Source organism: Platichthys flesus, chromosome 1 (assembly GCF_949316205.1).
Source record: "Platichthys flesus chromosome 1, fPlaFle2.1, whole genome shotgun sequence".
NCBI lineage: Eukaryota > Metazoa > Chordata > Actinopteri > Pleuronectiformes > Pleuronectidae > Platichthys > Platichthys flesus.
Genome location: NC_084945.1, coordinates 20,811,143 through 20,833,741, shown reverse-complemented (window position 1 = coordinate 20,833,741; position 22,599 = coordinate 20,811,143). Strand labels below are relative to the sequence as shown.

The 22,599-nt window shown below is 39.9% G+C and overlaps 1 protein-coding gene across 5 annotated transcripts; it reads right to left on the bottom strand.

Annotated features, from left to right (window-relative positions):
* Positions 1-451: 451 nt before the first annotated feature.
* On the bottom strand, positions 452-22,352 carry LOC133954342 (protein mono-ADP-ribosyltransferase PARP6). 5 transcript variants are annotated; one of them, XM_062388730.1, is made up of 23 exons: positions 22,072-22,349; positions 20,474-20,630; positions 19,877-19,954; positions 16,664-16,758; positions 15,160-15,220; positions 14,866-14,956; positions 14,639-14,705; positions 14,122-14,271; positions 11,857-12,007; positions 11,339-11,470; positions 10,598-10,693; positions 10,282-10,374; positions 10,010-10,135; positions 9,664-9,726; positions 9,298-9,365; positions 8,930-8,978; positions 8,658-8,770; positions 6,661-6,733; positions 4,557-4,626; positions 3,191-3,270; positions 2,824-2,887; positions 2,281-2,365; positions 452-1,379 (listed from the first exon to the last, which is right to left on the bottom strand). In XM_062388730.1, exons 2-23 carry the CDS (start codon positions 20,474-20,476, stop codon positions 1,277-1,279), a joined length of 1,911 nt encoding a protein of 636 aa, XP_062244714.1. In that variant the 5' UTR covers positions 20,477-20,630; positions 22,072-22,349; the 3' UTR covers positions 452-1,276. The 5 variants fall into 5 exon arrangements, 4 of the variants coding, with proteins under 4 accessions (XP_062244714.1, XP_062244729.1, XP_062244707.1 ...); XM_062388745.1 differs by having other exon boundaries at positions 9,664-9,729; positions 11,339-11,392; XM_062388723.1 differs by having other exon boundaries at positions 9,664-9,729; positions 22,072-22,348.
* Between the last annotated feature and the right edge of the window lie 247 nt (positions 22,353-22,599).

Here is a 22,599-nt window from a genome sequence, read left to right as displayed (position 1 = left end):
GTTTTGTTAAATTGTCTGTAAAATGTTTTTCTATACAGTGAGTTTTTGCAAGTTGTTAATCCAATAAGAAGTGTACATCATACACAAAGAGTTTTATTGAAAAATAAAATGTTGAAAGGAAAAAAATGCCTGATTAAACAAACAGATTTTGAGTCCTATCTTTGTCAAAATATCAAGACACGGGCATATTTTCAGACAAATGCAAAAATAATGTCCAGTGGATCACAGACTACCCTCTGTTAAATTAAACAATGAATTAAATGCTTTTACATTACAGGGTCTAATCTCATTATTGTTAATCAAAAATATAATTAAATAAAGATTTGAGGACATGTCATGACACTTGTTCTTATTTGAACTCTCATTTCACATGTTTGTCCAGAACTCGAGGGTTTTTCGTTTGAGGAGCTGTGAGGTTTTGAAAGTGCATCATCGATCAGAACGGTCTTGATCCTGTCATGAAAAATCACAACGTTGTTAACTGCTTGTTTTTTTTTTTTTACATTTGATAATCAAAGTGCCCATAGTGTACGTAATTCAAGCCACGCCTCGTTTACTAGACTCTGGCAGCTCCATCCAGTCAGACAAGGACAAAAACAACCGAGCGCTGTCTGCTCCCCGTCAGATAACCATAAGTTCACAGAAGCATAATTCATGTCTTAGGTTGAGGAAAATGAAATCAGAGATAATGCCTTCGTAAACACAAAAAGATAACAAACTTCTATGCGCATGTAAATCCATCCAACCACAAAGGGATTTAATTATTGTTTGGAATTATTATTTTTTTTACTAGATATTCACAAAGAGAAATGATAAATCGAGATAATTAGTCCAACGGATCAATGGAAGAAGGAGAAAGCCCAGTTGATCCAAGATTTGAAAGTGGGTGTGTGAATAAAATGTACGTGTGGAGATCCAGACCAGTGACTACCCTGGTTTAGTCTCCACCAGAGTTACAGTTTTGTAGAAAATTTCATGAACTGAGAAAAGCGGAGCGGACAGACTCTGACCAGGCTCAAGCTTAACTGATGGATAAATAAACATGTAGCATGTAATCATCATTCGGAAAGAGGGAACAACAGAAGAGAGAGAGGGTCAAATGACAGGACCAGCAAAAAATAAATAAAAGACTCTGGAAACAATGTGTTCAAGAGCTGCCTCGGCCTTCAGGATCAGGCCGGAGGTCCACTCGGCCAAACATTCGCTCTTTCAGCCCGCCTGCCTGTGTGCCTCCTCCAGAGAGAAAATCCATCCATGCGTCGCCGCTGAACCTCTATTAGCTGGAGTAGATCTGGGTCCCAATCACACGCATGATCTCCTTCTGAACCTTAGGCTCCTGGGTGTTGATGTTGGCATCGCCTACTTGGCCATCCTCGTACCTGCACATGTGCATACAGAAACCTGGAGTTTGTACACAGTATAACATATCATTCATTATGTTTTATAACCCTGGGAAAATAAGTCAAGTTTATTTATTTTTCTGTTGGGTTTTTCTGTATAGTATTAAGTAGTATAAGGGGTCCAGATGATTAAGTATAGTCAAATCTCATATTATAAACAAGGCATAGTACTGTTGATACAAACAATTTTGACAATGACAACTGAGCCTCTATGAGCCTCTTATACCTGCTGTAATTTTATGTTCAGCCTTGACCAGGCCCAAGAACTATCAAACCAAGCTGGACCCCAACCTGACAGGCATTCAGATTTTGTGTCAAGCCGATTCGAGCTCAATGTTTTCCCCGATAACAGGCACGTGCATGGTAAAACAACTTAGAGGGTACCCCAGCTGACGTAACAGAAAAACAAACCCGCCACACACGCTCATTTAAAGATTAGTTTTTTCCGACATAACAACTCTTCAACATTTTCTTGAAGATGAAGAATACAGGTCCACATTGAGCAAAAGTACAGAGTGGAAAGCCCGAAGATCAGCCGCTATGCTTTACCTGATGGACTCCAACACATAAAAACACACCCTATTCAAAGTCTCTGACCTGAACAGAAACCCAGTTTAGAGGAGCAGTCCCTCCACTCAACCGTGAGCACAATTCATTCACGATCAGTTTAAAATGATGCAGAGTGATGAGGGACAGCAGCAGCGTGAAGCCTATAATCACTCTCCATTAAATTGCCATCATCCGTAGTTTAAAAGGTGAAACTGTGCAACCAGAGTAATGAACGATGATTTCCATTTTAACTGCTGCATGGTTGCCATGCCAGATTTTTTGTTTGTTAGGTATAAACTTTTTAGGGTTAAAAAGCTTTGGTGATACTCACACAAAAAAGAAGCGAGTGCAGACGTGGTCGGAGACGGGACACACCCAGATGTTCCCGTGTTTCTGCAGATCTTTAGATGTGATAACTGTTTCAAAGAAACAAGCATGTTTCACAAACAGTTAGAACACACAAGTTGTTGTAGTGTTGCATAATAGATGCACAAAAACATAAAGGCTTAAGCTGTGATGCACTTAATTTCTTCTGTTTATTTTTAAATGTTTTATGATAATTATGACCATATTATTACATTTGCTATTGAGATTTTCTACATAATTATAGATAATATATTTATACAAAAATCGAGTTAAATGGTGTAACTTTGTCATTTCCTTCCTGTTCTTCATTCTTGCTTAGATGGTTAAATTAAACAAATGGGACATTATACATTTTTATTAAATAATTAATATCAGTGCTTCTTTTTGTGCATTTTATAAAACTTGTGCTCGTTAATAGACCAAAACACATTGTGTAAATCAAACCCAAGACACTACATCTCTCTTTAATCTCAGTTTTATCGCATGTTCTACCCTCTCTGGTTCTTACCTTCACAGAGAGCGATGCAGTTCAGGTTTCGACTCTGAAGAAACCTTGATTGTATTGGTCGGCTCTATTGAAAAAAAAGTAGGGACAACAATAAGTAGGCTTTAGTAACCAAGCTGCTCCAGTAAAAACCAATAGCTAACTGCACCTTAACACCAATATTAACATAATAATTTTGTATACAATAAAACTTAATTTAAACTCAGTTTACACATTTTAAAATAAATCATTCCTTTTGATCAACAGTTCTCATCTGGAAATCAGTGTTTATTTGTCCTTGGTTGCAATAGGAATCTGGAATCCAGTTGCCCAGCAATATATGACTTAATAAATAAATTATGTGAGGATGTAATGGGTCATGCTCTCTCACCTGTGGTATGGTGTTCATGCGGTTGTAACGCTGCACCAGTTCATCTTTGGTGGGCATGCGGTGCTGTCCTTTCCCCATTCCTGCAAGAGGCAAAGCACACAGAGAGTAAACAACCCTCAGTCAGAGCGACCTTACCTCGAGTCCTTCAAGCTGTGAAAAGCTGCCTCTAGTGGTCTCCAACGCCTTGTAAAGATAAATTATTACCCACGGTGCTCACCTTCAGATCAAGGTTACTGGTCCAAAATGCTAGTGAACATTTCTACATGAGAAAGAACAATCTCCCAAATGAATTTCAGCATCATAAACTTAAGAGGGTACAGCAAGTACAGCTGTTATCATTTTTTATAATCAAGAAAGAGCTGAAACTCAATATTCTTTAGAGATTAGAATTACCTGTCATCATCTAAATAACTGTATTTGATCTTGCAAGAGCAGATACAACCAAGTGGAATTAAGGCCAGAAATGTTGCATCAGTCTTCAGCTTACATTCCAAAATTCCAGCGTTAAAGCTGAGAAACCAGCAGATGGGCCCTGGCGACAACCTGCCACCCTGCTGACCACAATATCAGCTTCTCACTACCATTGTACATCCTGATATCAGACTTCTGGATTTGGGTTTAAGTAGAAAAAAGACAGTGTCACTTTCAGAACTGGTTCCTGAATTAAACTTTCTCTTCGTTTTCTCCACTGACGTTTCAGGAAATCTTTATAAAAGGAGTTTGTAGTAAACATTTCGAGGATAAAAATGAGCTCCACCAATCAGAGACGTCGCAATTACAGCTGAGGATCATGGGTAGTGTAGCGAATGAAACACAGTTTACTTAAAATGTAGTTGATATCATAAGACCGTGTGACTTCTATTGGAGCATTTAACATTGTTTCACAATCTTGCAGCTGGTTATAGATCTACAGTGGATGGCTGATAATCAAAATCTCTATTCAGAAAACGAATAAGATGCTTACACCAGGAGCCAAATTGTTGAGCTCTAGACACCAGAACTCAGGTCCTAAAGGTTTAAATGGTTGTACACACCTACCCCACATAAAGGAACCAATAAAAAATGCTAACAGCACAAAGCAACACACACAAATCCACTGAGCAACAACAACAACATGTATGTTATGGTAGGTGGCACACAAGCTCAGAGCCCCCAAAAGGCCCAACACCCAAAATGAACACACAACACAGTGCAGCACATGAGGATAGCATGGACACTTCCCGCATGTGAAAATGAAATATCCCAGGATGATATTCAGGCCATGTCACTCACAGAACACACAGTCTCATGTTCACCAGCACGATGGAAAAAAGGGGCAAAGGGGGCACGGTGGGGTCTGATGGGCGAGGGATGATCCGTCACCTACCTGAGTATCCAAAAGATATGCTGGAGATGGGGCTCAGATAGATGCCCTTTCCATACGCTGCCCCATGCAGCTTGGGTTTGAAAAGAGCAGGAAGGAAGGATTGGGTCACTGAGCAGTTGCACAGGACGGCACACACTCACACACACGGTATGTGTACACTCACATACAGGAACGCACCAAACTTACTGTGGTTAAATCGTAGGAAATTATAGGACGGTATATATCTTCATGTAACATTTAACCTTCACGTCGCAAAGTAAATACAGCTCACATCAGGACAGCAGAAAGTCCACATATCTACCACCCCAGGCTAAAAACACATCTATTCCAAGTACACCTTGGCTAAGAAAATGGTCTCAGTCAAGTTGCACTAACATGTAGCACTTTGTTGTTTGGCTTTCTTTTAAGCATATGTACTTACATGATTCTTGTTGGTTTGAGTTTGTACCATCATGGCTGAATGTAATTATAGAAGTCGCTTTGGATAAAAGTGTCAAATAAATGATATGTAATCTAAAACACATACCCAAACACATGCACACACACACACATAAATACACACACACACACACACATACAATAATCTAAAGATGGCGGACAGTAACGAGCCGAAGAAAGAGAAATAGGTTTCATTATTCAAGTGATCTGAAACATTTCAATGATCCGCACAGTCACACCTTTTAACTGTGGACATATTTTCTTCTTACAGCACAGCGCAGTCCAGCGAGGATCATTTCATGCTCTTGAATTTTGGAAGTGAAATTTATGCATAACACGAGCAGGTATTAGGGGAAGGCTTACGTAAGAAATGAGACCACGGATGCTGGATTGAGGATGAAACATGACATGATGACTGATAGCTATGATGAGCCTTCACACAAGGAAGGATGTCCTTGATGAGAAAGCACAAGTGCGACATGAAGAAGTGGTCGTGGGCGACAGTGAAAGAAACAAGAGGCAGAACAAAGAGCAACTTGATAGTTTGGGAATAAAGATGGCAGAGAGATGGAGGTCAGGACGAATCTAGGAGAAATCAAAAGGAACGACAGACAAGGGGGGCTGTGTGATGACTGGAGCTGCAGGCTTACGCCGCCTCCCTCCTCCTCTTCCACAATGACCTGGGGTGTCGGTGGCGAACAGGCAGGGATGGGTGGGAGCTTGTCATTGCTCAAGGTGAAACGGAGAGGAGAAAGAAAGAGGAGGCGGAAGAGCACCGAGGCGAGATCAAAGATGGAGAGCTCAAAAAAGTTTGGAGAACAAAAGGTGTGAATGAAACACATCAGCATGATACAGCGATCCCGGCCGACAAGAAACCTTCACAGATCCTTGAGATTTCAGATTTAATTGTGTTTATTCTTTTTTCAGGACGAGGCGGTGTATCTCCGAGCAGTAATCATATACCGTGCTGTGCTCTCTAGCGCTCCATTCATCTTTTCTTGTGTTTTTTATATATTTATCTTCTGCAGACCTGGGTTGCTAAGTGCGACACTTCAGAAATGAAGATGCACATGGATGCAGGGGAGAATGGAATGTTGTGTTGTTGGTGTCTTCCTTCAAATTATCTTTCTGATCCTGATTTGATCATTTGTACCAATCTGGTAACTCTTTGATGATTCGAGGCCCCTATCTGACCTATAGATAATGAGGGGTGCCAGTTACTGACCTTATATGGAAGCCTTCCTTACTGTATTCACCCACAGGAAGGTACTCACTATCACAGAGCTTGTCCTTTGCATCCTTCAGCTTCAGACCTACCCTACTCAGTGCTCTAGGTGGTTGCCCCCTACAGGGCACACAGGGCAGCCTCCTGACATTACAGCTGACACCACAGTCCCCTCCCTTTGTCCCCCAACAGGAAGGGACGTGCTGTCCGCTGCTGTCGGCTGCAGTAATATTCAGAGAGCGGCCGACATTGGCCAGGAAAAATCTCCCCGTGTGCCCTGCTCGCTACAGTGCCAAACGCAAAAGCTGATGAAAGGGAAGCTGGCATCCATTAACTGCAAAAATGAATCAGCCGGACAACAAGCCTGTTCTATCTGAGAGCAGGTTTACTGTCCGAGAGGAGATGCGTCGTAAATTTTAGCCAACTGCCAGGGTTACGTACCTGCAGTTTGGTATAAGAGGCATTGACTAGTCCATTTCTCAGAACAGAGTGCCAGTTCTCTATATGGGAACCACTAGAGCAAGTGTAGAGAGAGGGAGAGATAAGAAAGGAGAGATGAAACCAAGTGTTGTGTGATGCGTGGATCTCTCATGAGGTGTGTTGACCAGATCCATGCTGGTCAAGAACATTGGAATTAAATGACACTGGTGGATTGTATCATGTGACCTCCCACACTGAACAGTCTGTCCATCAACATCTTGAATTCAATACAATATAAATCTGCTTTATAAAAAACTCTTGTTATATCAATTATCAACACAGAGCAGTGACACAGACTAGCGAATGAAATTCACAAGGATTATATTTATTGTTTGTAAATAATATGAATTATTAGTAGTAGATAAGATAAGAGAAATTAAGATAATCCCTTGTTCGTCCCACAGCAGTGTTACAGCAGCAGGAGGGCATTCAAAAATAGACATCAGTAAGAAATAAATACGGGTACAATACTTATAATTGTAATTGTAAGAAAATATGAAAATATATATTAGCTTTAAAGCTTTTTAATTTTATCTTGTCATTACCACATACCTATTTTTTTATTTATGAATTGAGCTGTCAATATCTGATATAAAAATTCTACTTCATTACTGTAGTCCTTCAAACCTATATAATTGAATAGTGTGACAAGTTAAAATCGAAAGATGACAACCCATTACTGTCTTTTTGTATTGTTTACTTTCAATTTTTAATTGTTTTGAGGGGCTATATACATACATTTTATCATATATATATTAAAAGGGTCTGTTTGAATACATCCCCCAGTGCAGGTACCTCGACTATTTTAAGATAAAAGGCAGTCGGTCACCACAGTGCCATCTTGGCCCTGTTGTTATTCTTATGTAAAGTTTTAAAGCATTATAAGGTTCTTGTTACCACAGCCTTTAAAATGAAGTGTTTTAGATTTACTTGTTAATCTAATTCATAATTAGTGTGTAACTATTTATATTAATGTAAAATAACAGCTAACATGCTGACTCACTTTTTTTTGTATTTTCTGAGGATGATCACATTTGGAGAATTAATCAGCAGAAAGAGATGTTAACACTGCTCGTGAGTGAGCTGAACCCTGCAAGTGCCCAGATGGGCCGAGTGTATCTAAAATATTCAGCACAGCCCCATCTGCTACAGTACAAGTGTCTATCCCACAGACACTGCTGGCTCCGTGTGCTGGCTCAGCAAGGTGGCTCTCTGTCCAAGAGAGGCACCACTGCTCTGTGCTGTTGATTGTTATGGTCCCATATAAATCTGCTCCATCCACAGCATAATGACCTGGAGTTACACTCATGTCTGTACCGCTGTACTGCTAAATTATGTATGCATGCAAGTATGCTTGATGTGACATTAATTATTTACAGAATGTGATTTTTCATATTTCCTCTACAGCCACAAGTTTAACAATATAAAAACTACATATTAAAGCTAGGCTGCGTAACCCTGGAAAAGCAAGAGTAGGCTAGACTTATAAAAATATATGCAACATTAGCCCAGGTCAAAGCTACGCCCCCAAAACACATGAACAGGCACAGCCTGAAAACTGCTAGAGGCCGACTTTGTCACGGCTTGCTCGCTAACTTGAGTCTATCATTTCTGCTTCAGCGGTGTATGTCTCTGTTGGTTAGTGACAGACAGGGATCCCAGCCAATTCATTTGGTCTGTAAGAAATGATTTGTTGTGTTTGATACAGTCCTGCAAGGGCCACAGACACCTGCTATTTTCTTTAACTATCAATGGCTATTGGGACGTGAAGATGAGATCTACAAATAAGATTAAAAAAAGTGTTTATGAAATACCATATACCAACCCTATCTTTAATTATAAATATTGTATATGTCTGGATGATTTTACTTTATTAGAATTGAAATAACCGTACCATAGAAAAAAATAAGTGAATGAGATCTGTAATGGCCAATAGTGGGGGGGCAAAGCGGACTCACTGGAAGGCGAAGGTGCTGCCGTATAATTTCTTGGCGGTGCGAAAACGAGCCTCCTTGGCCGGAGGACTGCTGAGCAGCAGGAACTGGTGGGAGGTGTGCATGAATTTCAGTTGCTGCCATGAGAAGATCACAGGGGACAAGTATGGACAAGAGAGGGAGACAAATTGAAAGATTGAAAATGTGAGCATTAACCATTAAATTATTCAATGAAGACGTAAACAGCTCATTAATAATGAAGGAGTGATGAGGGGGATGTTATTCTGGTGTCCTACCCTACTGAGCGGCAGCTTGACAATATGAGACCTGTTACTGGAAATAATCCTGCAGAGAGAGAGAAGATCACACAATAAATAACATATGATTAAGTGTAGGTATTTGCTAACACCCTCACACAAAAGCCTGAAGAATTTTATAATGTTAATCAGTTCTGTTTCGAAGGACATTATTGATGTTTCTTTTTCCCAGTGAATAATAATAATAATTATAATAATAATAATAATAATAATAAATCTATGGCATATCTATAGCACTTATGCTATAGGTGCAATATGGTCAGTTTGACATGATCTCTAGGGAGTAGTGCTGACTATTTTCTCTGAAACAAAGTCAACACAGAATGAGACAGACCCGTTCTACTCACCACTGCAGCAGCGGATGGGCCAGAGGGTCCAGTTTGTCCATCTGTTTCTTTATCTCCAGATATGAGCCCTGCGAACGCCACACAAAGCATGTGCTGTTGTCAGTTTTCAGTATAGATACCGTCCCACCACATTGATCGAGCGTAAGTAACACAGAAAGATGAACTAATCAGAAATAACTGTCATTGTTAAAGACAAAGCCCGCAGCCAACAGTGGAAAACTACTAAACCCACAGTGTCCGTTGGCAAAGAATGAGGATTTTATGTCAATGGAAAACCTTAAAATGATATCTACACACGACAAATCAAGTGTCCTGATACATCCACTGTGGCCCCTCCCTTCTTCCCCTCCCATTTGCTCCTCGTACCTGGGTCATTTCCCGGATGGACATGACACTATCCAGTGCTTTCTGCAGTCTCTCATAATTCTTCTTCTGTGTTCATGGGTTAAGCCAAACATCATATGCAATGAGAGAGGGAACAACATACAGAGATTTTAAATCACTTGTATCAGGTCGAAAGTTGTTTGTTTAAACATCTTATAGAAAAAAAAAATAATTTATAGTGTAACTGTTTAATGATCTCATGCATTTAACTTTCAAAACAGCTCCAACAGCTGTTTTATTTTATTTATCCTTACAAAAGTATATGTTTATCTTTGAATGAAATCCACATATTGATATGGCAACTAATAAAGATTCAAGCAGTGCTGACCTTTGGGTTGAAGGCCAGAGTCTTGGGGTCATTGGGGTCGACGACTGATGGGTACGGCTCAAAGATGATGCTCTTACGAGGAGACTCAAGAGCTGCTCGACACATAGCCACAAGAAGGTCCACCACCTGGTAAGACAGAGGTTTTACACAGTTTTTGGCAAGTAGAACTAAACTACTGCAGGGAGAGCTTTATATCATATGCTATATAGAATCTATTTTTCTATTCTTTTAAACTTTTTTTAAATCTACAATGTACTATGGGTTGCTGTTACCTCTGCTCCAGTGGCCACTTCCTCTGCAGCTCCAGACATCACACCCAGAGTGTAGAAGGAGAACACACACAGCTCCCTGGTGCACACCGCAGGCTATGTTAACACACAAGACAGAGAATAATGAAATAACACTCATTTAAATAAATTTTACATACATACCAAAACATAAGTACGCCTAGTAACACATCGACTGGCACACACTCTATTTTTAACAGGATCATGTATTAATAAAAATCAAGATAACATAATGAAAACACATGTTAGGAAAAGGTTGATTAATCTCTCCTCAATGATTCTCTTTCTCGGCCTGCGTTACCTTCAGCATGGATCCGTTCTGAAAGACGTGCTGTTCGTCACAGACCACGCAGTACTCGTTGAGCGTGGGGATCCTCTGCTCCGAGTACTTCATTATCTGTCAGGAGAAAAGCAAAGTGGTGTTCCCACCTCCAGCACTGCCGCATAAAGGAATAAAAACTAGTTTGGCAGAGGAGCTGTCACAAATTACAATTTTGCACTGCAGTTACAGCTGGTCTAGACTGCTGGGAGGTCCCTGCGCATAAAATGCAGGGTGGACACAAAGCACAGCTTACGGTCTTCACATTAATGCAGATTGTAAGGTAGGTTCTAATTGTTGATCATGTACAGCACATACCAGCACATACAAGCATCAACGAGTTTACATTTTCCCCTCTGGTTGGTTTTATTGTGAGCTACATTTTTTCGTTAACATTGCAAGGTAAGCCTTTTTTCAAACATTTGTCTTATTTCCCAGGGATTAAATCAGGGATTGTGATTAAACAAAAATTGGGCATGTTTAAGTCACAAATAGCGAAAAGTGTGTGCACTTTGGTTTGGCTGGATTGGATTTGATTGGGCCGGTGGAGGTGTGCACTCTACTAAATGTCATTATAGTTATGAACTGTACTTCCTCCTCATACAAACTCCCATCGGCCATTGTTCTTAAATGCCTAGCAGGTGTATACACTCGGGAGGACTCTCACAAGACATAGTGTATAAGTGCTTCTTTGAGTGATCTCTAATCTCCTTAAGGTCTAACCTGCACTAAGAATCCATACTCCAAGGTAGGGATGTTCTTGCAGTGGCCGCCCGCCTGGGATGAGAAAAACAATTCAATCAGCTGCCTCGTGGTAATCTGCGCTGGGGCCCTGGCCGCCGGGACAGCCACAGTCTGATGAGTCAAGTGAAGACAAAGCATTATGGGAAACGGTGCAGCAGCCATGTAATGGTAAGGGCAGGGGAAAGACTCGGGATGGGATACAGTGCAGGTGGCTGGTGACTAAGAAGGAGGATCAGAGCGGGTCACAGTGGATTAAGACACAAAGATACAGTGCCTTTAAAACAGCACATATATTTTAACATTGACACAATAAACATGTTTTTTAAGGATCGTGGATCACACTGAACAAATGATCATACAATCCTAATTTACAGGGAGTGAAAAGTGTAGTATTTAAAGTTTCAGTGTTGTGACACATTAATACACGTGAGGTAGACACACAATTAAATGATTCTGACTGTACACATAGCTGCACATTTTTCCTGACTGGCACTGACCTGGCTGTTTGGGGGATAACTGTACAGCTCCCCTTTAGGGTTCTTCATGGTACATGAGATGGAGCGGTTCATCAGACGGGTCACTCTCAGCTCAGGAACGCTCAGCTTCCCTTTTAAAACTGTGTCTTGGATCAGAGGGAAACTTGGAGACCTGGTAAATAGCAAGAGACAAAAGAAGGCGGTGTTTTTATACTATTTCACATTGGTTCTTTATTCTTCAATATTTCAGCTGGGTGCAATGGCTGTGTGTTAAAACAGTTTTACTTTCGTCTTGATGTTTGAAGATGAGCGAACTTCGGAGCAGGGGACCTGTGTTGGGTAATAAGTACCAAACTACAGTACTAGTGAAGAAGTTGTTGATGAGGAATTTTTGACCATCCTCTCACATTACTGTATATGCCACTATATATTATGTATATCGTGTATATTACATTATACCTGTTCAGGAGAATAGTGCCTGTCTAAATTCCACAGATACTCTCTTCTCTCTCTAAGTAGTACCAAAGGTCAGGTTATAGATTAAGGGCCGACCAACAGTACATTGTAGTGTCTATGTTGAAAGACTTTCATATCTAACGCAGATACACCAGGACCCCCTTGGGTCTATAAACAATGTGATTTAGGAATGCAAATTTACACTCAACTCTCCAATACCTGCATGTAACATAGAGAGTAACAGCAATTATAGCTATTAACGGATGTGCTGTTAGAATGGGTGACACAAGTAGAGGAAGATATATGGGGATGCTGTGGGAGACATCTTCAGACTTGAGGGTGAAAATTGCTCATGTTACTCTGTTAGCGTTTGAATATTCATTCACCTTCTGGTCTCCTTGATGCATCAAGTCCACATTAAAAACTACTGCATAAAGCATCAGCTGCTGCCTGAGTTCTCCTTTCACCAGCTTCCAGAAAACTTCCATAACAGTTATAAGAAAGACCTCACTTTAGAATGGGGACTATATTCTAAATAAAAATGATTTAGACTTAAGAACATTATACTTTATTTTAACAGTAACACTTTGTATTTTTGTAACATAAGACTAGAGAGAAGAGATGTGGTTGAGGTATGGTAAGGCAGGATACAATGTTAATAAGTGCTTTATGATAAACAATAAAGAGACAATATGCTATGTGTAGTGTAAACTGACCAATGTATAAGTGCACCTTAATAAAAAGTGTTATCTAAAACATTTACAATAATCAGTTGTTACACTGCTAAATTAGAAATGTATCTTATTATCATAATTATTATCATAATGATCCTATGAATCAAATCTGAATTAAAAGTGACATCAATGACAACATCTCCTCAGCTTTAAAATTGCATGGTTAGACTGTCATGTGTTAAGACACAGACCGTATCTGAAGTCACTAACTGTTCAAAAGAACAAGAACTAGTGTTCACTTCCAGCATCACTCTCAGGATATGATCCATGTACCCTCTTGACATGAGACTCCTGTCAAGTCATAAGGATGTCAGACAGCCTGGTAGTTAGTGAGGCTGATGTCCAGCAAGTGGGCCGCGTCTCAGTTTCTGCCCAAGCATAACTGTCAAAGCATCTTGAAGTAAGACAGAGGCCAGAAAGAGGACTTCTCCCTGAGGGAAACTGGTTTTGTGTGACAGAACTGGAATTAAAGTCAATCCACATATTGTGCTGTGTCAGATCCTCCGTTGCTCTGCGCATCATCTTTGCCACGCTTCACTTTTCACAGACAGAAGTGTATAAAGCGTTTTAACACTATCTTTACAGTTTGTTGACCAGAATGATAACGTTTTATTCGATCCCTCAGAAATCTTATGTCTTGGTAAAATAGCTTGCTTGTTTGTGTCTAAAACCTAGAGAACCATTCAGTATCTGACAGATCTGATGCTGTGGACATCATTCACCATGAAACTGGATAAACAACAACACGTCTCCAGAATAAAGTCGAGATCTTTTGTGAGCAGGAGCGGACTGAATCATACAAGTTTAGAGATACAATGAGAAATCATAAACTCTTTCTAAATCATTATCAACCGATTGTAAATGGACAAAGTTAATCAGCAAAAAGGGCTCTCATTAGTGTTTTAATTATATTTCCAAATATTTACAATACCTGTGAATTTCTTTTTTTTAAACATACCAGAGATGTTTTGGCAAATAATGCTAAAGAAGCTGTTTTATGCACTTAGACACAGGTAAACAGATTTATGGGTACTCCCATTCATACTATTTCCAGAGATAGACAGAGAGACAGAGAGAAAGAGAGAGAGAGACCTACTTAGGTATGGGGGAGAAGATGCTGAGTCCGGCGCGGAACTTCTTGATGGTCCCTCCGGCCTTGAACCAGCTGTGCCTCTTCTCCTGCTGCGCCTTGAGGAACTCATTACTGAGGTGCTTCCACTGCTGAGAGGTGAACGTGCTCAGGATCCTGCCATGTGACCAAAACAACACGGCAGGGAGAAGGGTGAGTGGCAGAGGCAGTGGGTGGATTATTACTCTTTAAATCCGCCTCTGTTTGTCACTGGTGAACATTGTTATTTAGAGTGAGTGGACTGGCCAACCAAAGATTACAAAGAGTGATTACGCCCAAATGTTTATGCCTCATACATCTGTTTTGTCCATTGATGATTTAAGAGTCAAAAATACAAAACCTGACAATATTAGTCATATTTAAAAGCTTTTATTTTGCAAAATGTCACTGTTTATAGAAAACTCTGATTCAATCATGAAATCTCCAATATTCGATTTTCTTATAAAACATATTGGTGTTCGATATAATAGCTCACAGAACTCACTTTTTGAGCTGCAGGCCCAAGCTGAAGCCTTCTTTATTGGAGGGCTGGAACACCTCTACTGACGGCTCTGTGTAAAGATGACTAACATTATTACACCGCGCACAGATTAACACAGACTCTCCCTCTCGTGTAGCACATACTGTACTCACCTCCCACGCTCAGTGAGTGGCACAAATACCTAAAGTCCCTCCTAGAAAACCAACATCCACACTGACATCTTTACTCACCAGGTCCATCGAGGTACTGAGAAAGAGAAAAGCGCAGTCTCAGAATAATGGGCTCTGTTCTGATAACTTTCCAAGCTGTCGCAACCTCCTCCTGAGTCAGACACACACACGTACACACATACACACACATATACAGAGTTAGCACCCTAATTAAGGCCATTTCTCATTGCATAAATAAATCATGAGCACATGCTGCAGTATAAATGATGTGTTACTTTGCAAAATGTCATCGTTAGAATAGTAATGGGCAAAGATGGAGGATGTGCCCATTCAGAAAAGATTATGCTGACTCACGTCTAAGAACCCGATGTTAATGTGAAGATCGATGTCCACGTCGTCGATGGTTCCATACTCTCTGTTCAGGGAGACAACACGAGCTATTTTAAATCTTCATTCTGTGTTTTTCTTCTGCCCCCTTTTAGGTCACTAACATTCTTTAAATGCACTCAAATCCTAACATTCATACCTACATTCAACATTTTTGAAATATTCAACTTGCATTTTTTTTCCCATTCTAATCAATGGGGGATGCATTTAACTCTGCAAAAACCTCCAGCTCTTTGAACTGTGTTTACTACTTCATATTTTGTTTGAACTAAATTTAAACTTAGTTTGGAGTTTGTTATAACATTGTCTCTAACACTATAATCATTGTTAAAGTTTTATGCTATATTTCTGATATTTGGGGATTTTATAACGTGTGTGTGTGTAGATGTCAGCTTCAGTGTTGACATCACCTGCACTCTTAGAGTTTTTCTACTATTTTCTATTTTTGTACTTCTATTCTTGTAGCTCCCACATCTTTCACTTATCACAGACAGATTTCAGCTCATGGATTTCTGATCTTTCACGCTGTGTGCTGGAAGCAATAGGACTTATGATCTATTCACAGTGGAACCATCAACAACCAGAGGCCTTCACCAGGCACATCGACATCAATGTCTTCCACAACTCTTGATCAAAATCATGTGGTTTTATAACTGCCATATCTCTGTCATTTGTCACAATATTAACACAAATCTTATATCTGTGTTCAGTAAAGCTTAACAGCACTCATTGAGACACATATACACACACAAGAGTGTCTCTCTATAGTCATTGACATAATGCATTCCCTTGCCCGTTACTCTAACCTTAACCATCACAACTAAATGCCTAACCCTAACCCTTACCCTTACCCTAACCTTAACCTAATTTAGTTCTAACCCTTAAACCACCAAAAGGCAATTTAATTTGTGAGAGCCAGCCAAAATGTCCTCACAATGTCAAAATGTCCTCACAATGATGGTATTGGACCAAAATTGGCCCTGATAACTACGGATTCACATTTATGCTTGTGGGGACAAGTCCCTGATACAATACTACCTCCCCACAAAATGGATAAATAACTAGAAAAGGAATTTTCAGTAGGAAATGCAGTTTTCATTTATTTTTCTGCTTCTGCCTCCTTTTAGTCACTAACTACTCCTGAATACTAATATTGATTACTACTACAAAACATCACTCAAACATTAAAACATTTTTATTTCAACTTCTCCTCATACTAATGTTTACATTTGTGTTAATGGATGTCTATGGGAGACATCCTTAATGCATGAATGTCTCCAGGCTTGACTTCATACTACCCCCCTCAAACTCCATACAAAAGCATTTCAGCAACACAGCAGGAAAATGCATTGTTTTCGAAAATGTCCTAAATAGTGCACATTTAGATTATATATATTTGTGTATGTGTGGTTGTGTGGATGTGTGTGTGTGTGTGTGTGTGTGTCGGGGGGGGGGGGGGGTTGTGTGGTACCTGACAGAGACAGCACTGTCAGTGTAGATATCTTTCACTGCCTCGATGTCGGCATCCAGTTGAGGGTGACGGTACAGGTCAGCGGCACAGCTCCCCTGCAACAAGCCAAACATCAGCACTGAATTGACCACAATGCCGCCTCCATGCTCCTAATGTCTTTATTGGAATTTTGAAATGATTTTACTCTGATTTTTACTCTGTTATTTCACACAATTAATTATACAATAGTGGTTATCATTAAATAAGAACTGTCACTGTTTCGCTCGGTCTGGTTAGGTTTGTATTCATACTGCTATTACCGGGACTGACAGACGTTGTTTTCAATCATTTATTCTATGTAACTTCTCTGCTCACTCAAATATTTGAACAATTTATTCCTTACTTTTAGCTGTTAAATTGCATCATTTATCGTTTACTCTTAGCTACATCTCTGCTCAGTGCTAACTATTTTAAAAGCACTCTATTAGAGGCATTATGAGGAAAACTAGATAACTAGAGTATGATATAAGTAACATTCAGACACATGTAGCATAATTTAACAGCCTGATTCTATATCTTCCTTTTACCGTCTGTGATCCCGATTATAAAATGTTGTAATTTTCCGAATACAACATATATAATCTATTTATACAGTATATCAAGCACATCCTATCATAGAAATCAAAATCAGTTGCATAGTTGACGCTGTTATAAGGAGGAAGACATGCACGATGAAAGTTGTTCAGGAGATCTTTGCAAACAAACTGCCTGGCGCAAGTCTTGTAAAGTGGAATGACTTGACATAATCAGGATGTCACACAGTGTGGTTACCTCAGCACACTTGATATCCTCTATAAAAAGCATTTTCTAGAATTATGATTTGACCCAAGTCTCTCACACATGTTGCCGGTGTCTAGACTTGAAGTCAGACTCCCGTCTCCTCAGACTCTGAGTGTGGAGCAGATCCCACACTTTCATCCTTATCTTTACTGCACTGCTTTCATGTTCTCTGAGTGCATAGAAATGAGCTTTAAGTCCCAGACTGGATTTAAATTTCAATCACAGGACTTTGAAGATAACAGTAAAAAAGGATGACTGACAGATTAAGATCTTCCGTGGAAGTGAGGCACTGAACTTTACGAGATGAGATGATACATGAAATTGTGGCCGTGACAATTAATTTGGCAGCGCTGCTCATGATTGATACTTAAGGTGGCACAGGGTGATAGCACTAAAAAAAATACTTTGACACCTGATTAGAGACAAAAATGCAAAATTCGTTCCAGAACCTGATTTGTACTTCAGCGTTAAATGTCATATTCGCCACTGTCAGCTAACAAAAAATCCTATTTGCCCCTCAACACAAAATGCTGACACACGCCTCACATTTTAACTGAATATTCAGCTCTACAAATTGAAATGTTCGTCCTTCGAGCAGTGAGGCATTAGGATGGAAATGTCAGTCCGCTGGTCCGTCTGTTCTGCATTACCAGAGTAAGATATCTCAAACCACACCGAACAAACTGCCATGACATTTGGCCTAGATATTCATAATCCACACAAGTATGGTTATTATTTTTGGTGAACTCTGACTTATTGTTTTGCAACACTAACACTAACGGAATGAAAAGATGCAGCTGGTTTAATGTGAAACTCGATAGTGTTGAGGAATTTTTGACCATCCTCAGACTGCATATATCACTATATATTATGAATATAGTGTATATTGCATTATACCTCTAAAGAAAAATAGTGCATGTCTAATTCCACAGATACTCCCTTCTCTCCAAGCAGTACCAAAGGTCAGGTTATAGATAAAGGGCCAACCAACACTACATTGTAGTGTCTACGCTTAGGCAAATTCATATCTAAATAAGATGCCCAGACAGAGAGGCACCGACTCTAACTCTATTCCGTATTTCACCAGTGGCAAGATGTAAGGACACCATGTGATTAAGGAATGCACACTTTAGATTTAAATATCCAATAGGATGCAAACACCTACATGTAACATAATTCTAGCCCTTCATGGATGTGCTGTTAGAATGGGTGACGCAGGTAGAGGGATATATATATATATCCCTCTACTTTGAAGGGATATATATATATATATATAATGAATATATATATATATATAATGAATATATATATATATATATGTTGGCGTATATATATTGTTTCACCTTCTGGTCTCCTTGATGCATCAAGGAGACATTAAAACCTTTTGCATCAGCTGCTGCCTGAGTTCTCCTTTCACAAGCTTCCAGAAAACTTCCATGACAGATTGAAGATGAATAATGTGTTCGGTAACCTTTCCATGAGCACCACCATTAAGCTTAGATATCAACTTGAACAAAAGTTATTATAATTTAATTGACATATTGACATAAGGATTCATTAATTTTAATATCTCCACAGACCCTCATATTAAAATATATATTTTTCCCCTGACAACTACTGAAGCTTGAACAATAACAAAACTGTCAATATCTTGTTTGGTCTGTCCACCGCTTTTATCTCATGGATGAAATTAACTCCTCAGCATGAAAAGGCTGTTGGTCTTCAGATGTTTTTATCTTCACTGCTCTGTGTGTCCTGCACCAGATGGGTTAAAGCAGAGGTTAAATTTCCCTACAATTGCATGAGTGTGCCTGTGCATGTCTGTGCATGTGTTTGGGACAAATAAATGTATCTTAATCTTAATCTTAATCTTATTAAATTATTATGTGCTTTTTTTCCAACATCTTTTTAAAGTTTGTTGGGCTAAAAATTACTAAAATATTTTAGAAATAAAAACATGTCAACATTGACTTGAAACAGTGATGAAAACATTGGCTGGATGATATGGTGTAAAATGAAATCAACATCAGAATACTCATTCGGTTTTCGATAATTATCACAATAACTGTCACGTTATTATTTATTTTTTAGTTTAAAGACAGTTTTTTGTTTCAAAGTGAAGGTTTTGGTTTTAATCCTTCTTTATGGACAGAGAAACAACTGACATAAAAAAAAACATTTAAAAAATATGTGATAGGTCAATAGATGTATTATACCTCCTCACTGTTCATCCACAATGCGTAGGCAATATACCTATATTCATTGAACCTTTGCTTGAGTTATATTGATACAAACTATATTTAAATAATTTGTGATAGTGTTTTATCGCCCAGCTATAACAAAAAGACCAGATTGAGCATTGAGCTTTAGGAAGGATAACAGCCTCTTCTCTACCTGAATGCCGTACAGGAACTGCTCCGACTCATTCTCTCCATCCGACTCCTCGTCCGTCCAACACTGGCCTTTGATGTCCTTTGGGCCCACACATTGTGCAAAGGCCGTTATAGTGAAGCGGAAAAAGAAAACGCAGGCTCTTTCATCATCCCTTCATCTCAAATCCTTTTTCACATGTCCACATTTAGCCTCATGTTCAAGGGCATCAAAACACTGCTTTAAATAGCATCTCAGAGGGACAGAATAGGGACATAAGAGATGTGACTAATTTCCAATAAGCAAAAAGTTCTTTGAATTCAGCCTTCAAAAGAATAATCAACTGACAATAACAAAGAGATGATTCCATAAAAATACATTTTCTAGAATAAAAATAATCATGTCTCTTGTCATTTCCAGGAAAATCTGAAGCCTGAAGGTCCTATTGCATAAACGTTCAATATATTTTAATATGTTCAATTATGCTTAAATAACATTTTAATGTCTAAAGGTCTGCGGCTGAGTTAGTAGCCACACAAATCCAAATATATGTAATCTGACACTTTATACATCTTAAAAAATAACAAGTGGATGACACAGCGTAATCAGGTGCTGCCTTACCATTGGATCTTGTGTTCATAGGGCTCACTCAGACAGGTTTAGGCCCGTGAACGCTGCCAACCATTTCAGCCTTTTCCAGATGGAAGAAACGAGAACAGAAAACCGGAGAGCTTCGACCCACCACCCCTCTTTCTCCCACTCTTCAGGGCTGCACAACCTGGGAGAAAAATAAATTAAAAAAAAACAATAAAAGGGAGAAAAACATGAAACAAAGGCCCCATCCAGTGATGCCATGCTTTGTTAACGGTGGCCTCCTCCTCTTTTTTTCCCTTTAAAAAACGTCTGCACTTCACCTTGCCATGTATCCTAGCAACAGCCATCTCTGCCTCCTCTCAGAGTGGCATTAATCACTGTGGTGAGTGTGTGGGAGATATGTGCTGTATGTTCAGGGGCCATGATGTCTCCATTTCTTTGTTTTGTATTTGTTTGTTTTTCACAGGGACTTCATCTATTAAAATAATGCACCATAGGTTGGCATACAAATATGGCTGTGAGGCAAAAACAGAACACGAGCTGATGTCATTCCATGGTGGACTGATGTCTATTTCTTAGTCAGGCAAATACATTCAAGGAAATCTGGCAAATACTAGATTTCTTGGGTTAGCAATAGGACAGGGCTATTGTAGCCATCGCATTTCAGGTAAAAAAATTATATAATTTTACAAAATAGCACAATGGTTTCCTGATTAAGGATCAGCTACAGATATTAAGCTTTATTCAAAAGGCCAAATTGCAATATCACTGCTGACATGACAAATGGTCATGTACACTGTGTACACGTGTACACATGTACACCGCTAGAATACACAGTGTACTGTGGATTCTAGCAGTCCATTACCTTTTGTGTCAGACATGTAAACACTGAGCTCGCTGTCTTGAAGCTGAAGATACTTATTTCAGCCTGAACATCAGAATGCACATTTCCGTTTACACACGTTTTAGTGCATATTGAACCTATACAATGAAAAATATATATCAGGACTGGATTGTAAGGCAAAACAAAGAGTAGATGGAGTCATAGCTCAACACTACAGGGCAGAATAACCAACACAACTGTCATGCATCAATGCATCTATGCTTTATATAGGTCATTATAATTGCAAAAACCCACTGGTTCATTTTCTCTTTGTATCCTTTTTACATGTCTACAGAAAACCATAATGTCCTCACTGTCACTTTTTGTGTCTCCCTTCTTTTCCTCACCACCATCTCAGACATCAACTGCACCCAATTAGAGATGGCTCCCTCGTCGTTGCCACATCTTTACCTCCTCTCCGTTTTTCTCCTCTGTATATCCCTGCTGCCCTGCCATGTCCTCAGCCCTGCTAGCATCTACACCACCAAGCACACACTCCTCACCATTCCCATAGCCCCTGTCGTCTCACATACCATTGGTCTCCAGCAAACCTTAACCCCCCCCAACCCCCATCCGCCGCCACCACCATCACCGTCCCCATTTCCCCCTTCTGATAACTATTTAACACAAACACAGATGCAGTCAGGCGGATTACCCCCTCCCCCCTGCGCTCTGAAGCCCCCCACCAACCCATCCCTCTGTCGATCCATCCATCCCATCCATCCCATCTATTCGCACTTACCTCCACAGAGAATGGAGACTTGGATGCTGTCCTTGCCTCAGCTGCTCCCCCTCTTAAAGGGCACACCTGCCTCTCTGCCTCGGTGGCTGTTTTTCCAATGAAAGGATGGCTGACGATGAGTCCATTAAAATAAGATATTTAGACAAAGCAGAGATGAAATCCTCCACATCTGTAACGTCTGCCTCTCAGTGCTCTCGGTGGTGTGTGTCTGCGAGCAAGCCAGCTGGTTTGTGTGTGAGAGTCTGTGTGTTTATCTATTGCAGATCTCTGCTCCCGCTGCTGCTGTCTTATTTTGCCTGACAACACTGAGGGGTCTGAGCATGCTCACTGGGAACCAGCCCAGCCAGTCATGTGACCTGCAGCTGACTCCTGCAGCTGAGAAATGACTGGAAAAAATGGCTCTGCTCCTGCATATGCCTCTGCCCCTGTATGTTTATGTTTGTGTGAAAGAGAGAGCCTGATTTCATAAGTCAGTGTCTATAAATTATTTGAAGGCAGGTTTATATTTATGGGCTTTCAGGTGCTGTG